Source organism: Echeneis naucrates, chromosome 7, assembly GCF_900963305.1.
Source record: "Echeneis naucrates chromosome 7, fEcheNa1.1, whole genome shotgun sequence".
Taxonomy (NCBI): Eukaryota; Metazoa; Chordata; class Actinopteri; order Carangiformes; family Echeneidae; genus Echeneis; species Echeneis naucrates.
In genome coordinates, this window is record NC_042517.1 from 7,890,145 (window position 1) to 7,908,081 (window position 17,937).

The 17,937-nt window shown below is 43.5% G+C and overlaps 1 protein-coding gene across 1 annotated transcript in view; it reads right to left on the reverse strand.

Moving 5' to 3' along the window:
* Window positions 1-472: 472 nt before the first annotated feature.
* bsna (bassoon presynaptic cytomatrix protein a) overlaps window positions 473-17,937 on the reverse strand; it is a 123,701-nt gene continuing 106,236 nt past the window's right edge. Inside the window, exons 6-14 of the mRNA XM_029507033.1 lie at window positions 17,412-17,579; window positions 16,677-16,933; window positions 15,253-16,189; window positions 7,725-10,233; window positions 6,319-6,816; window positions 4,565-4,893; window positions 2,155-2,248; window positions 1,096-1,227; window positions 473-513 (exon numbers count right to left, since the gene is read on the reverse strand). Coding sequence (XP_029362893.1) covers window positions 473-513; window positions 1,096-1,227; window positions 2,155-2,248; window positions 4,565-4,893; window positions 6,319-6,816; window positions 7,725-10,233; window positions 15,253-16,189; window positions 16,677-16,933; window positions 17,412-17,579 — 4,965 coding nt within the window. The remainder of the gene's footprint in view (window positions 514-1,095; window positions 1,228-2,154; window positions 2,249-4,564; window positions 4,894-6,318; window positions 6,817-7,724; window positions 10,234-15,252; window positions 16,190-16,676; window positions 16,934-17,411; window positions 17,580-17,937) is intronic.

Genomic DNA, 17,937 nt, shown 5'->3' on the forward strand with positions numbered 1-17,937 from the left:
CAGCATCTCAAATTTATATTTATACTTAATGTTTGAGATGCTTCTGGCCACCAAGACCAAGACTTCATTGACCAAAAATACTGCTGGCTGCCTTTTTTAAAATATGTTTTTATTGTCTTTGCTTTGCGCCTTTTGAAAATGATAGTGACACTGTTGGTTATCATAGTATGACTTTAATTTATAAGAATTTAGATAAGAGACTGAAGTGGAGCTCCTGAATGAAAAAATAAAACCTTCAAAATAATGATAACTTAAAAAAAAAAAGTGTTAAATTACAAACTGTCTGAGAAAAGTGGTTTTGAGTGTGAGAACTGCAACTACAATGTTTCCTGGGAAATAAACCTCCTTTCCTTCCTCCATGCTGGCTCTTCCACGAGTGATCTGTCTTCTGGAAGTCTGCCTTCAGATAATATGACATAAGGTAGACAGGAAAAAGCGAAGGAAGGAGAATGTTTACCTTAATATTAGCACCTCAGAAGAAGGAGGTGAACTTCTTGCCAAAACCGGAGATAGCTGGGGAAAGAAGACAGAAAGAGAATAATGTCAAAGGTTCACAGAGAAGACTTAAATGAGGCGTAATAAAGATAAAATGATGTGTTTGCAATCCTGACAGTGAGGGTGTTAAATTACTGTCTCTATATCTACTCTAAGCTCTATATCTTGAATCATATCTTGAATCAAGAATCATTTAATTGTTTTAATTTAATCAATTAATTGTCACGCTCAGCTGTACAAGTACACTGGCATTGAAATGAATTAAGACAATGCAAAGGCAAGAAACGAAAAATAAAAATAATAAAATAAAAAAATCTAAATAATGCATAAACTCTAATTATAACTAGTTTCACATTTTGTGACTTTTTTACTTTAAATGTTCACTGTCCCCTGAGCCCTTGGGCCCTGAGGCCAGTCCAGTTATCTGTCTGAGGGTTATTATTTAGAGCAAGTGATGAAATAATTGAACTCTTTGACAAATCTTTGACTAGTACCTCCCTCCAAGAATGATTATACCAGTATGATGGTGATTTCTCAACAAAATTGGCATCTATCTTATGCTGTATATCAAGTGTGAAGTTAGTGATTTATTTGTTGCACCCTCTCCCAGTTTGCCGGCCTGCTCCGCAGCTCCTCCAGGCAGGATCTTGGACATTATGCTGTCGCCCTCCATGCCAGGCTGACCTGCTGCTGCGCTGCCAATGCCCCCTGGCCTAGGAGCAGCCTTGGAGCCTGGACAGGAGAAGCAAAAAGAGGAAGACAAGAGAGAGCTGAAGATATTCAGATCCAGGGGAGGTGTGGAGTCGGTAAATGGCATCTGCCACTTCCAATAGTTTTTCCTTTTTTTGCGATGACACCATTGGTGTGTCTGCAGGTTTTGGTTTTTCATATAAACACAGTGATGTGGGCAATACGTAGAGGTTTCATTTTTCAGTTGCAATATTCACAGTCACAGTTGGATTTTTCCATCCCTGTGCATCTGCTGATTTAGCCACTTCTCTTTTGCCCGTTCCAATTTTCTCCGTCTCCCCCGTTAACATCCAGATTGTCTGCACAGATGTGCAGCTAAAACCTTCAGTGATAAGGGTCAGATGGGCTCCTCAGCAGGAGCTGTGAAGCACACCTAGCCTCACCAGCTGACTGACGGACAGAATGGCTGATTTTCCCCTCCCTGTCTCTCGCACTGGCCAAAAACGAAAACAGCCAAAATGCCAAAAATAAAAAAATAAAAAAACCAACACTAAAATTCAGCACACCATCAGTGCTTATGGCTTATTGTAGTCTAATAACACAATCCATAAATGCAAATACAGCGAGGCAAGGCAACAAAAAGGATACAGAGACATGAAGGGCTGCAACATCAAATAATTTCAATGATACAAGCCTACCTGCCTACATAAAAAATGTACTTGAAAACTAAACACAGAATTAACTGACCAGCTCTCTACATACTGACTTGTCACACTCACTCACATAACATTAAGAGAAACCTCTTGTGTGTTTTCCCTTGTGGGATTATCTGAACATTAATCTCAGATTAGATGAGACGGCACATGTTGGTTATATAATAAAGACACAATGTGCTGCAGCTGGCAAGACGTGGGAGTCTTTGTTACGCGTTTGTGTATGTGTGTGCTGTGTGCGATGAGTATACTGTACCTATGCCTGTGAGTGGGGGCTGGGCGGCTTTTGAAGCCATGACAGGCGCTGCCTTTGCTCCAATAGCTGTTGCTGGAGGTGTGTCGATCTTGGCCTGCGGAGAAAGAGAGAATGAAACAGCAGGAGTATGAAGCGTCATGTAAAGCTCACAAACATCTCCGTGTTTACCCTTTTTTCACAGTGAAACGCTGGCAGCCAAAGACACTGGGGGAGAAAGGGCTCTCATTCATTTAAAGATGGAGAGACAGACAGAGGGTGACAAACGCCACCCGCCTCTTGTTTTGTGTTATGGCAGCATATTGAATGATACAAGTGGCATCTGACTGAATGACGCGCTTCAGCATCGTCAACACTGTCAATCTGAGGATTCGTGCTGAAAAAAGACCAGCCTCGAAGAGCGGCTGCTGGAGGTGGCCCCACTGAATTTTACAATAAAACCAAATGGCCCATCAAATTGGCTTTGCTTTTTGTCTAGGCAAAGAATAGTCGGCTACCATTTCAAATTTTGAAGAACATCACAGATCGGCCCTCAGTCAGCTAGTCATAATGTGCACCAAACATTTGATGTGAGAACTATTACTTATGCAGAGATATTGAGACACTAATAAAACTGTGATTCACGCCCAGATGCCTCAGAGACAACACAAATAGAATCCATTTACAAGAAAATTTGAATGTAGCTGCAAAACATGCAGACACTGGAATCTGTTGGTTCATTATTCCTATTAACCTCAATTATTCTTTGTGAATATATGCATTCATTTCTTCATTTGTATGCACTCGATGTAACTGCTGTTCATGTCTGCTGAACAAACTCTATCCCCGGATGAAGACCATCAGATGCAGGTAAGAGCCCAAGAGAAAAGCAGAGTGGTCTGTATTATTCATTATCTGATCTTGTCAGTTAAAGTTGCTGTCCAGTGCTCACTTTAAGGATGATTTCTTTCTTTCTTTAACACCCATTAACCATTTTCATGTCCCACATTCTCTGACATTCGTGCCTTCCTGCATCTCTTTGCCAGAGCGCACCGCTTTGTAAATCTTGCCTGCTGAGTCACAGTGAGTTGTTTGAAAGTTGTTGTGCTGCTGTGTTTCTTCCCAGCCATAAACCTCCTGCTCACCAACAGAGGACCACTCTGGGAAAGATGCAGACCAGGCCTTTCCTGATATCCATCAATTTAACAATTAGTTCCATCTGTACGCAGGAAATACAGCCGAGGTCTCTATAGTATGTTCTTACTTCGTCTCCTCTTTCTTAGAGCTCTCTGTGTCACTCCCATCGCAAATGAACTTAACTTGCCTGGCACTGGACTGATGTCATATATAATTCTGTGAGTTTGTTTCCCACAAACTCTAGTTCAGCTGCAGAAAACAGGGTTGATTTATTGTGATTCAAACTGCAGCATGAAGCATTTCATTATTTAGAGCAACTTAATCAATGTTTTTAATTACACAATGGGTCTAACATAACAGTGTAAGTGAATGAGTTTGCAGACTGAAAAATACTCATGTGACAAACTCTATATATTGTTTATAGCTTCCTGTCAGAGCTATTCCACAGCAGACCTTTTAGAATAATTTCTATCGCAAATTCCTGCATAATTTGATACTAAACCATGTGAATTATTTCTGCTTTCCCACTGATAGGTCAACAATGCAGCAAAATGAAAATCATGAATGCCTCCTAGCAATGAAAGCATGTCATTGTGAATAATTTTGAGTTACTCATAATCGACGTGGTGACAGTGGATTTATCTGGAACACATTCATATGTTATGCTGAACTGTATTCATTTTTATGTTCAATCTTATTACCAGGTTTTACCTCAATAGCTCAATGGATTTATATTGATTTATGATTATGGAGGCTGGAACACATTTTTGGAGGGAGACACTGTGAGTTCTAATGTTTGGAGTATCTAGCAGACAGTGAATCAGCTCCATTGAGTTATCAGCTGCCTGAGTGCTAATCACAGCGTTCGCTAAGGGCTGCCAATCGAGGCACAGCCCAGTTTTAACAAACTTAATGAATTGGGAGGAGAAGGACTGGCTCTTATATCTATGACCATGCAGAGGCAACAGAGTAAGTGCTGATAATTAAAACTGGCCAAAGTCTTTTTTTACAGCCAGGTGATTCATTCACTCATTTGTTTTTTAACTGCTAACCCTGATGATCCATCAGGGTCATGGGTGGTGCTGGAGCCAGTCCTAGCTAGCGTTCCATGCAAGGCGGGGTCGGGTGGCGGGACAGTTTGCCAGACATCCAGGTGATGTAACTTCAAAATACAGTTCTGTCATTGTCATGAAATACTTCTCAGGACAAAAAGCTAAATGTTTAACCACATTGATCACTAACAGTATTACATGGATAGGATGGACCACTGAAGTCCATCTTTCTTTTCTTTTCTCACCATGGTGACTGGTGTGGTTCCTGCAGGACCCGTCTGCCTGGCCTGGCCCATGGGTCCACCTGCTGGTCCCATTTGTCCTGGCTTGGTCTGGCCCTGCCCCATTCCCATAGCTTGACCCTGGGTTGGGGTCTGCTGCTGAGGGCCCATGGCTGGAGTGACACCGGGCTGGCCTGGCCTTGCCGCTGAGGTCTGGGCCTGCTGTTGGAGCTGGGCCCTCTGCCCTGGACCCCCATCTGTCTGGGAACCTGGACCCCCCTGCCGACCGGATCCTGCAGGAACTCCTGTCGGACCCTGAGCCCGGGCAGAGCTGCCACCAGATCTGGAGGAACCTGAAAAGAAGAAGAGGATGGTAGAATTTTGTTTTATTTGTAGAATTACTTCCACTCATTATTCCAAAAGCGTCTCATCTTAGAATAGAAAGGGTAGAAGAAAGGACACAACTTTAGCACTGACACCCTGATACTCTGTAATAAGGCAAAATATCAGCAGTACCCCGACTAATACAGAAGATGCTCTCAGTAAGGTCTTATTTCTCCCATCAAATTATTCCTCACACCAGTGTACATCTGTCTCTGACCTTTGGTAAATCATAACTAATTTAACTCTGGTTTTCTTATATATCAATGTAATTTCTCTCTATAATGTTATTTTATTAGATTTATTGTATATAATAGCATTTTGCATCAGAATAACAGACAGAGGATGTTGAGCAAAAATCAAACCAGTGATTTAATGAGTTCACAGCGACAGCGGTGCCCTGGGAGAAAACATTTTCTTCAAATTTCACAATTACTCTTGATTTTGTTAATTAAAAACTGCTGATCCCTGAGGGGACAGTAAAAGAGCATTAAACTCAATTTGAACAGCACGGGATATTAACTATTTTTGCGTTCGACATAAATAAAAAATGCACATGGATCTTATCCAAAGATCGTGATTTATTAGTGTTCCAGTAAAAATCTATTGGATCATAGTTTAGGAAACTTCTTTCATTCAATATAGCCTTTGTTTTTTCATATTTTGAGGAAAGTAATCTATAAATGATCAATATTAGATGATAAGGATCTGAATCAAGGGGAAAAAAACCTAAATTAGAAGTCTGTTGCTTGTCTGGTCACAGACATAATTTGGCACCATTCGTCTTCTTGAGAGGTGCCAGGCCGCCTACACTGGGCAGCATCTGAAAGAGAGCTGATATGTTGTGGTTGAAGGTGCAATCACATCATTTTTGGATGATGTTTTAGTACGTCTTCATTGTTGTGCTTCCTCAATATTTAATTGACATTATATGGGTGTATAAAAGAAGAGGTATATAATAAACATTAGACTGATAGCTAATGTAATAGCATATAATATTATGCATGTATTTCTAAATTGATCCAATCAGTAAAAAAAAAAAATGCCATCAGTCAGTGGAAGAACCAATGAACAACTTTCAGTCATTCATTCATTCATTAATATTTTACTGCTTATCCATTTCCAGGGGTGCTGGAGCCAATCCCAGCTCACATTAGGGGAGGGCGACAACCACTCACAACATGCAAACTCCACACAGAGAGGCTCCAGACCTGGGAATTGAACCCACAATTCCTTGTTGTGAGGCAACAATGCTAACCACCCTCAATGCACACATTTTTCTGTAGAAAGCTTTGCTATTTACTTGAGATGATGGATTAGAGGTCACTTTCTGTCCTCAAACTCAAAATGAGCCCTGGCATATATCTCATCTGTACCACACCTAAAGGGGCCTTTACCTGGTGGTTGGCCCTGCATGTCCACTGGCTGCTGGGACTTGCTGCGTGAGGACCGGTGTGGGTCGCCCTGTCTGGAGGATCTTTGGCCGTGGTGGTGCCCAGAAGGATCTCGCGAGTAGTCTGAAGAGTGGTAGGCTGCAGACCTCGACTCGCCCCGCCTGCCTGAGGATGAAGATCGTCCTGAAGGGTCGTGTCTCATTGACGGGTCTTTGGGATGTCCCTTGGATGACCTCGACGACCTCGGCTCATCTGAATGACGTGATGAGGACGAGTGTCGACTAGAACTGCCATGATGTCGGTGGTCACGGGACGTAGAGTGTCGCCCTCCATGGCCATACTCATCCTGAGGCCACAAATCCTCCTCAGGAGGCTCATCATAATCGTGGTAGGTGTGTTTGACACCATGTCGGCTTCTCCCAGAAGAGTGGCTGCTGTAGTGCCGAGAGCTGGAGCGTGGCTTCTCAAACCAGTCAGTTTCCTCCTGGCCCAGATGGTAGGCTTTGGAAACCGAGAGCAGATCACAGTCAATCTCCATGTCGTTTGGTGACAGCGGCATGCAGACTGAGAGAAGGAAGGAGGCAGGAAGAAGACCGACCGCATGCAAAAGAAAAGAATAGAGGGAGAAGACACAGAAAGAAAGGCAGAAAAATAAAAACAAAAGTTTTTACGTCCATGCAGAATACACTTCAGATCACTGTCAGACATTACAAAACAATGTAAACAGGATAAATCGAACACTGCAAAACTGCCCGCTGTGTTTGTGCTGCAACACATCTTCCTATGAACATCTATCAATTTTAATTATACATATATACTAAATCTACGCAAACTTTCATCAACTGCCCTGCAAGAAATCAATGCTTTGAGTTTGCTTTAATTACTGCAGCGAAATGATTATGCTGTTCAAAATGACGAAAAGTAGCTTAAATATAGAATTAATTGTGAGCAACTGTTTTGCAGTGTAGAGAAAAAAAAAATTGGAAATCAAAATACATGTAAACAAAACATCAATGCCATAGACATAATTAAAGATGAAACCCTGCAAAGAAAACACAATGCATCTCTCTCGTGCAAAGAAGACCTTTCAAGTGAATCAGAGTGTAGTGAACGGAGAAAACGACCACGCCGAAGAACCATGCGAATATTTGACAGACAGACGACTGGACGAACAGGCGGAGGGACGGACAGGCAGGCAGACAGATAGACAGCAGTCCACTGATAAGAGAGCTCCGAGTGACTCAGGAGGTAGAAAACATCAGCATGCAACGGGTATCTCTGTCTCTTTTCTCTTTCTCTCTCTCTCTCTTTGCTAAGGCTAGCCTTTGGGTGGGTGGGGGACGCTTAGATAAACGGTGGGGCAGTAGTAGGTAGTGAGACTGTGGTGGGCATTCAGCTCCCACAATTACCTTCGCTGTCTGACACAGCACAATGATAATCGTCTATAATGTATGTATCATCCGATTTGTAGACATGTGTCCGGGGAAGGTCCCGTATGTGGTCTTGTACATCTGGCAGCGAGTGGCTGGAACCATAATGGCCATAATAGTAATGATATCTACTGCTGCGACTGTCATACGGGTCGGGACCTAAGCTCGATGATCGGCCAGAACCCATGAACCTTCCCAGAGGACTGAGTGGACTCTCCTCTTCAGAGTACTGCCGCGTCGGGTGGCGCCCCTGCCGGTAGCCAGACCGGTAGGAGCGATCGTCCCTCTCGTAGGATCTGCTTCGATACCCATGGTAGTCCCTGGCTGAGATCTTGTCCATGCCGTAGCCAGTAGAACGGGAGCGACCGGTGGAGGTGTAGTAAATCCTGTCATCCTCCTCCACCATTGAACCGTAGTGTCGAGAAGTGTGAGTGGTGCCGCTGCCGCCATCGTAGGTGCTCCTCTTGAAGCCATAATCCTCGATCAGTTGGCGCCCTCGGATGTGGGAGGAGGGGTAAGCCCCAGCTGTTGCTGAGGAATAGGAGGCCAGGTCTGCCTCCACATCGCGAGCCTCCTCGATGGGGGAAAACTTGGAGATTTTTTGCTCCATTGTCCCCAGTTTCCTGTGCTTGCTGCGCTTGGAAGACATGACAGCAGGAGCCAGAAGGCTTCTGGATGATGGCAAAGGTTTCTGTACTCCGGAGCGGATGCTGCCATGTTTGTAGTCGTAGTCATAGTAATAGGAGGATCCCCCACCCATGCTAGCGCTCACGCTGCTGCTGCTGCCCCCTAGAGGTCCGTGCCTGTAGCTGCTCTTACCCCTGCCGTGGTGGTCGTACAGCTCTTCCTGCATCGCTGCTTCCTCCTCGGGTGCCCTGCCGTACGAGGAGCTGCCAGTTCCCCCCCGCGTCGTGCTGCCAATGGTGCTGCTGTGGCCGTGGATGTCGCCCGGGTAACGCCCACTGCCACCATGATGCATCATGTCCACTGTCGTCGTGCCCAGCCCGTCTTTTGCCGTCAGCTCACTTACGTCGTCAATCATCATGTAGTTCCTCGGGATGTTCTGCTCTAAACCAGGAGCCCCATACATGCCATCTGCTGTGCTGTAGGTCGAGGGACTGTCTACAGAGTGCCCATAGGCATTAGAAACTGTAGAAGTGTACTGTCCATAAGAGCTGGCTGTGGTTGTGGTGTAGCCATAAGTATTAGCAGTGGTTGTGGTGTACTGACCATATGAACTAGCTGATGTTGACGTATACTGCCCATAAGTGCTGGGTGGCATGGTGGAGTACCCACCATAGCTGCTCGACACTGATGCTGAACCATAAGGCCCATACGAGCTAGCTATAGTTGTTGTTCCAGTGTACTGACCATAAGAGGGCGCTCCACTGGAATAGGTAGCATCCTGGGCCGTGGTGGTGACCACGACCGTGGGGTTGCTGATCGTCTCGTAATTGGTGGGCATCTTGTGCTCCAGATCAGCTAGCGACGTTTGTCTAGGTCTTCCAGGGTGGACAGTAAGAATATCGACTTGGGGCTGCCCAGGGTATGGGGTGGTCTGACTGGGGTAGGAGGACACAGCACTGGGATAAGGTGAGCTGTGGGTGGGGTATGGGGGCTGACCAGGTGGGGCAGGCCCAAAACCTGTATGCCCCGGTTGGGGCTGAGGCTGAGGTGCAGCTGGTAACCCCAGATCTGTCTGGGGGTATGGGGGCTGAGTTTGGGGGTAGGTGTGGGAAGGGTAGGAGGTTTGAGACTGATAAGAAGGTCCAGGAGGGGGAATGTGGCTCTGGAGGGGCGTGGGCTGTGGCAGTGCCTGGGACTGAGACACTGTTGGATAGGGAGGCTGGTTGAATGTTGAAGACTGGTATGGCACACTTGATGGTTGAGTAGGTGCTGCTGGTTGGCTCTGGGGGTACTGACAGGAGAGGAAGGATGAAGTGGGTGGGTATTGGGCTGCTGTGTTGAGATCACTGGTGAATTGGCTGAGAGGGGCGGTGCTTGGCCGTGTTGTCAGTAGCCCATTGGTCTCGTGAGATGCAGCTGCAGCTGCTAATCGTAGATTATTCAACTCACTATCAGACATATAGTCCCGTGTGTCCCCCATACACCTCAGGTAGGCAATATCCCTCCTTTCCCGCTCCTTGACCAGAGTCTCTTTCCTCTGGTGGATCCCCAGCTCTAGGTATCGCAGTTTAGCATCAATCTCTTTCTCTTCCTCCTCAAGTTCAGCTTGCTGCTTTCTCAGCTTTGTTGACTCTTGCTCTACTGCCTTCAGCTCGTGCGTGAGATCTTTCAGGAGGCTGGCTTTAGCGGCCAGGCCAGACCTGGAGCTGGGCTTGAGGCTGGGCACGGAGGGCAGGTAGACCTGTTGAAGGGCAGGTGTCATCATGGGCAGATGAGCTGGCGTAGTGGTCTCCTCTGGAGGAGGGCTGGGCAGGGTTCTCTTGACCTTGCGGAGTAGTGAACTCTGCTGTAGGGCTGCCAGCTGAAGAGAGAGAGACAGGGAGGGAGGGATGGTAGAGACGACAAAGAAACATGGAAGGAAGAAGATTGGGGGGTAAAATGGAAGAACAGAGTAGAGAGAGTGAGCAAAAAATATGAAGAGGAAGCGATGGAATGGATGAAGTGGGCAAATGTGGACATAAAATGGGGAAGAGAGACAGGAACAAGGACGGGCAAGGGAGTTGAGAGGATTGAGCAGAAGGGATGAAGTATGTCAGGAAGACGAAAGGTGACAGAGGAAATAGATTGAGAAAAGGATAAAAGAACAAAAGAAAAGGCAGTGTGGTCATGGGATATGGATAGAGACAGATAACAGTGGGGGTGTGTGAGATGAACAGAACAGGAGAAAGAGGAGAGCAGAAAACTCAAAGAGAGGGGAAAAAAAAAGTCAGGGGATAGAGGAAACACGGAGATGACGCAACAACAGGGATATACAAGGGTGACCAAGGAGACACGTATAGACACAGAGACAAGGACGACAGGAAACAAGGGTGGAATTTGTGTTAGAAGACATACAAAAATATTAATATTAGTTATCAGAGAGTTGAGGTGCAGACTTTTGTTAATCAATTGCGTGAATGTAATTGAAAAAACCAAAATTATTTGGAACATTTGTATCAGTTGATACTCTGAATGGAAGGGATAGCATTTCTGTCATTATGGTATGGAATGCCTCAGGGTACCCCCTAACTAAAAAACTAGAATATTTCTTTCCTCATCTCATTTTTTTGACAGTAAAAAAAAATATCTTGGAACAAGTAACTCTTCCTACATTAGTTGTGTTTAGACAAGTGCCAACCTCTGAATTTAAAGCCTTGCATACAAGATGTACAAATTGCCAGTTTGTCCCCTGGTGAGACTTTCTAGCGTAAAATTGCCATCATTTTGCTAATGGCTAAAATTAAACAATGCTAGATGTCAAGTTCCTGTTTGAGCTTCTGTTTCAGAGCAGAGAGGAAGAAGAATGGATTCCTGTGAAAACTGCTTTTGTGGGAAACTAAAGTCTCAGAATGAAGAACACAATATTGGAAAATTCACGTTTAGGCAGTATCAGAAGCGTTTCCAATACTATTATCAGTATCAGACACTCCAATTTTAAGCACAACTAGCATTGTCAGTCAGGTGTAAGCCCTCTCCAGACTGAACTCCAGTTATTTACTGTACTGTCATGGAAGAAAAGAGCTGTAATGTGTGACATTTCTATGACCAGTATGGCATAGAAAAATAATTAACAAAAATAAAAAACAAAAATAATTTTTGGAGACGATTTCCTCGGGGAAAGTCAAACAATATATCTCCTTCCAGTTTTGGTTTAGTGTCTTTGCAAGAACTTGTGGTCGATAAAACATGCTGGTGAATCGGTTTGGACCTGAACATAAGCAATGATATAAAAAATGTGTTGATTTTTAACTGAACTAACAGGAAACTATGGTTGTTATCTGCATTTTCTTTATGCTGAATTAATTTGAAAAATGTCCAGCTTTTAAAGTTGAAATCTGGAGCATTCCTGTTTGACGCCTGTCTGGGAGGGTAACGCGTGGCTCTAAATTGCCCATTGACCTGAGTGTGAGCATGAATGGCTGTTTGTCTCTGTCTGCCTCTTTAAGTCAACCCTGTGATCAATCCCAGCCCAGTGTCAGCTGGGAGTGACTCCAACGCCCCCGCGACTTTGATGGGCAAAAACAAATAATGGCTGGATCATTTGACAATGTGCACAAACCTGACATAGAGAACATAGAGAAGAAAAGACGGACGATATGAAGCTCATAAAAACCTTCGATATGTGTGGGCTTTATATTCTCCTGTCAAAATATGCCAAGCGTTTGTGTGTTGTTCAGCTGCCGAGCCAATGTTTTCATTTGGCCAATCAATATTATGAATGGCACAAACATCAGAATAAATTAGAGTTCTTCTTTCCTTTATGGAATATGTGCAAACACTATATCTTCCATTCCCTCTGCAAACATGTTATAAAAGCATTTGGAACTTGTGAATACATCACACAATGTGTCATGTTTTGTTTATAATGCCAGTTTGTGGGAGGGCGCTGTGACATAAAAAATAAATAAATAAATAAAATAAATCCATTGGAATTTATTAGTCATATCCCAGCACATGGGCTGTGAAAAGGTACTGCTGACACCACACAGCATCAGAAGAGAAAACACTGTACAGTGTGAAAAATCTATACAGACAAAGGGGCTATACATCATTCATGCAGCCGCATAAACTCAATATTGATGAGGAAAGGTGGGCCCATCTGAAGAAAAGTGATTCAAATGTGTTTCAAACACGCTGTATTGCTTCTGCTGTCTACCACAGAGATGACTTGACAATGTTGCAGCTAATGATATGATCCTTCTGAATAGTTGGAGATGACTTATTGGTTGGAGAACTCATTTTTCACAATTCATCGCCAATACATCTTACAACATCAAAGTTGCTAAAACAGAGTTTTAGAAATTACAAAAAAAAAAAAAGCTGTGTTGTTAGACCCAGATGCAGGGTCAGGTTTATGAATAAACCACATTCTGAAAATTTACTCTAATTGGAAAAGTTAATTAAAACTCGATTTTACTTATTTAACTTGAAGTGTCTATTGTATTTGGTTATAATTTATACAATTGCAAATCCTCTTCTTATTATTTTACATTTATAATGAACTAGTCTGAAAAATTAAGCTTTTTCTCCAAAATATCTTGTTGATTCTAAGGTCAGACGACGAAATTTACACAGAATAACATTAACAGGCATGAATAATCATAATCCACCTTGTTTAGTCATCAAATTTAAGTAGTTTGTGGTCAAACTGTTGAACACCTTCCTTCACCACAGGTTTCTACAGTAATTGATTTTGATTTGAATATTTCCCCTTTGGGTTATGTGGTGGTCTAAAAAGATCTTATTTCTAATTTCATGCTCCGTAAATAGCAGAATTGTGATCGAGTCTGGTGCCATTTTTGTCCCTGAGCAGTTGCTGTCCAAGATGGCAAATGGATTAGGCATCACTGCAAATACTTCTTTGTCACTGCATATGACATATACATAAGTGCCACATTGATTGTACTGTATGTCAACGTCGCCGGTAAATTGGTAAGGTCCCTCGAACAAAGCTCATTACAGGAGAGATGCCTCAGTCTTGAGCTGTTTGGGGCTTTACAGAATCACCTTTCACAGGTGAGACAAAACAATAATTCCTGTTTGTATTTGGTGGTATCACATTATGTTGAGAGCTTAGCTAATGTGGATGTTATGAATACTTTTGTTGAAGCAGTTTCCAAACAATGTGAAATTCTTGATCGGAGTATATTTATGAAATATCTACTTTCCCCAATATGGATGAGTTTGTGGATGCCAAGCCTGGACTTAACATGGTGATATTGGACATGTTAAAAAGAAGAAAATCCAGTTACATATGGAATTAGGAAGGACTTGCTCCCACTAATATGGTGGATGCATTGACATATTGCAGCTGCTGGCCAGCACAGTCGATGTGTCGTCCAGGTCCAGGCTAACGTTTGTGTTACTACGCTTGCATGAATCACGTTGGACAAACTCAAACTTTATCACCGAGCCATATGCTCTTATTTCGAATTGGGGTTTGGGTCGACTTCATAAAGTATGTATGCCTTAAACAACGTGGAAAAACAAAACAACAATAACATCTGAATATCCATAACAAAGGGAATCAGTCATCATAGCATTCACATAAAACATTCAAAGCACTCACAAAATAAAAACGGGGCCAACGTAGAATGAAAAAAATTGTTTCAATTAAAGTTACATCAAAGCCTATCAGTATTTATGCCTTTGGCAAGTTTTCAATCCACTGACCAACAGTCATAAAGAAATCTGCCACACTTTCCAATCATTGTGTTGTATGTGTTGATTTTGAGCCCTGAAGATGAATTACGCCTACAGATATGGGATGTGAAGAGAAAGCTTAACATCCAATCTGTGCTGTATTTTTGAGGTTGGTTAATAACATTTAGAGGGTGTTTTTTTTTTTTTTTTTTGTTAGCTTGAACATTTACTTGTTGAAATGAGCGGTACTTGATGATGGTATGGGTTTTAATCCTGGCCACGCCCACCAAATTTAATCAGACATAGGATGTCGTTTGGCCGGTGAAGCTCAGTAGTAATCAGGAAGAATCTGGCTGCTGCTTCGGCTATAGCTTATCTAAGTATGCTTGGTTAAGGTATATAAATGGATACATTGAACAGTAAAACATTAGAAAAACTTACCAGATTTATTGCAGGCCTGTTGCTTCTAAACTGACAATGACGATGTATTTAGGTATTTACTAGTACCAGTAAAGGATGCTGCTTGAAATTATAGTTAAGTCTGTTTAACATGTTGACATAACATCCCGGCAAACACATTTTCCACCATCTAATCAGGTGTAGTTAGGTTCAGTTGTATCAGCCTAACACACATACTGCGTGCACTCTCACAGTTCAGTGCTCACTCCTTGGAAGTGATGTTGTGCAGCCTTGGCTGTGGCTGTACAGTCATCACAGTACCTATGTGCTTTTTCTGTCAGTGACTTTTGTGATTAAACTAAAATGGACTCAGATGGGGATAAAGTTCGTCACAAAACAGAATGCGGTGCAATAACTGCTTTATTTCAGTCATCTTGTTTTCATAATTGTTGGAAGCCAAAAATTGTAATGGAAAATAAATTAGATTAATCACACTGCCCTAGCTGTAACAGAGTTGTAATTGTTCCTTTTTGGCGCTGGACCTGACATAAGATAACCTTTTTACCTTGGTCTTACACTGAAGATGTCTGGATAGATTGATGATATACCCCCGAAGTGGGTCATATTAGAGTATTAGTGTCAGTATCGGTATAGTGAACACAATATATATAATAATCATCATCTGTGCTTTTTTGTTATCTTATCTAGAGGATTTAAATTGCTTGGACTATTAATTTATTTTAATAGTTTCACTATATTTCTCACTGCATCTTTCAGCGTGTGCTAATACCATCTTTACCTGGCTCTGGAGTGCTTGTTGTTGGTAAAGGGACAGCCTGGCCTTGGTGTGCTCGTCTGTGGTGGGGCTGAGGGGCTTAGGGTCTGACATTGACCTCTGAGTGCTCTTGATGGGTCGGGGTACAGATGGATGTCGCTGGGGGGACTCAGCTGTGTAGGACTTTTGCTGAGGTGTGACGTGGGCCTTGTTCAGCCGCTCACTGGACAGAGAAGTCTCCAGCAGACGGTGAGGGGACACCGGGGAGACAGGAGAGTAAAGGACTTGTGGGGATTTGGGAGCTGTCTGTTGCTGCCGGATGATGTTGGAGATGGACTCGTTATGAAGGTGGTTGTGGGGTTGGTAGTTGATGTCAAGTGGGTCAGGGCGACGCCGCTCAAACTTGGCTGCATTTGCGGAGATGTGCTGCTGCTGGCGCTGCTGGGTCAGGAGGTCAGCAGAGCTGGATTGTTGTGTTCCCGTACTGGTAGAGGAAGAATATGGACTGATTGTGGTGGGTACGCTGAGCTGTGGAGCTACAACACCCTGTGACTGGGCTTCTGGGTCAGTCTGGCATGCTAGGGACTGTCCTTTTTGGGTCCGCTCAGGTCCGGAGATGTAGTGCACAATCTCTACTTTATTCGGGTCTGGTACCGTCACATGGATTGCTGGGGAGACTCTTCCAAGGTGCTCCACCTCTGTCTGGCAAGACATTTCTCTGATGGTCTGGACAGCGATACTGGAGGATACCATCTTGGGTGTGTCGGTTTTTGCGTCTGAAACTGAAGTGGCAGTGGTGGCAGTGGTGCTGGCAACGGCACCGGATTCAGAGTGCCGGGAGAAACGAGAACGTCTTCGGCGGACTGGGTGCTCTATCTCAGCCTTGTCCTCATCATCGTCTGTCTGGACGGAGCAGTCAACGCTGCGACCACGTCTTCTGGTGCGGTGACGCATCATGTACCTGAAAATGGAGCGGGAAAGACAGATTCAAAGTACTTTTGTTTTTGCAGACACTGGACACTAGTATTTTTTTTAAATCAGTGAGTATTTGCAAGGCACAAAATTAATGTTGCTCGACAATAAAGGAGAACCCTGAGCTGTTTAATAAACTTTTGACTGTTATGAACAAGAGCGCAACTTTCTACCTGAACTATTAAGTTGTGTAACCATGTAGAAAGACAGATTTGCCAACACTTTCTGTAATATTATTGGGTTGAACAAAGAGTGATATCTTTATTTTGCGTGAAATTCTTAATACATTATTCATAAGGCCTGTATATGAACCCCAGCTTGTATTTTCTTTTATAATTGCAGAAAATGTTGAAACCATTTAACACTGAGGATAACATTTGTCTTATAAAATAAACACAACCTCAAGCTTGCATGCATTCACACCTCCATCCATCTGCATGCGCTGAGCACACACACACACACACACACACACATACCTCTCCTCCCCATCCTCGTCATCCGTCTGCACACAACTGTCAACGATCCTGCGGGGGGAACCGTAGAACACCACTCCATCGCCGTCCAAGCTGTCCCTGCTCAGCCTGGTCATGGAGCTGTGCTTCCTCATGTTACTCCTGGTCTCCATGTGCTCCTCCTGGCTCCTCAGGCACATCTCTGATGAGGAGTTGGGGAGGGAACGGGAGCCGATCTGAGTGTCCACATAAGGGTGCAAAGGTTGGCCGTGCACATCCAGCTATTGGAAAAAAGGTTTTTGTTTCACAGGTGATCAGGTGTTGAACGTTTTCCCCCAATTTGTTGGGTCACTGATATAACTGACTGCAAAAGCTCTGAAATGGCATCTCATAACCACACAGAACTAGCTGACTACAGACTCATTTAATGTAACAAGACACAAGAGGCACAACATTGTCTTTGGCATTTCAGTTAATTCATGAGTGGTCAGGATATGTAAAAAATAAAAAACTATTCTGCCAGACAAAGTGGGCACATTCCATGCAGTTATGATTTTTTGTAATGGTAACGTGGTAGATGTGTAGGTAGGTATCAGACAGGGCAAAAGCGGGTGACTAAGAGCTTCTTGTACGATGCTTTGTCCGTATTTTTACATTTCCATTTTATCTCTAAGCTAAAAGCTGAAAGCTGGGGGGTCAGACATCAATGCTAGAGAATGCCAGAACATTGATAAATGTGCTAGAGTCTACTCTTCTCACCTGTATGTTCTGAACTGCAGCTGTTTTCTGTCTCTTCTGCTCTTCAAGCTGCTGCTGGAGCTGCTGCTGTAAAGACTGGATCTGGTCTAGCTGAGACTTCTGCTGGGCCAGCTGCTCCCTCTGGAGAACAAGCTGTTTCTCCCGTTCATGTTGCTGCTGCTGTAGAACCTGAAGAGTTTGAGTAGAAAGGGGGAATAGGAAGAGGCACACATGGCCAAAAACAGAGAGAGAAAGGACAAGACAGGAGAGCATGGAGAAGCATGGTGAGAGGAGAAGAAATGATCACAAAACAAAAAATATAGGAAGGAAAAAAATAAAAAACAAGATGAGAAAAAAAATGAGAGAGATGATAAAGACACAAGAGGACAAGGTTGATGTTTGGACATTGGGTAGCACACAAGATGAGCAAATCTCCAAAATGCAATCAGACTCCTAAAACTGAATGTGACATGAAATTCCTCTTGTGCTGATGGATTAGTTTTGAAAATGGTTCCAAGTTAGGAAAAACTTGATTATATTGCAAAAA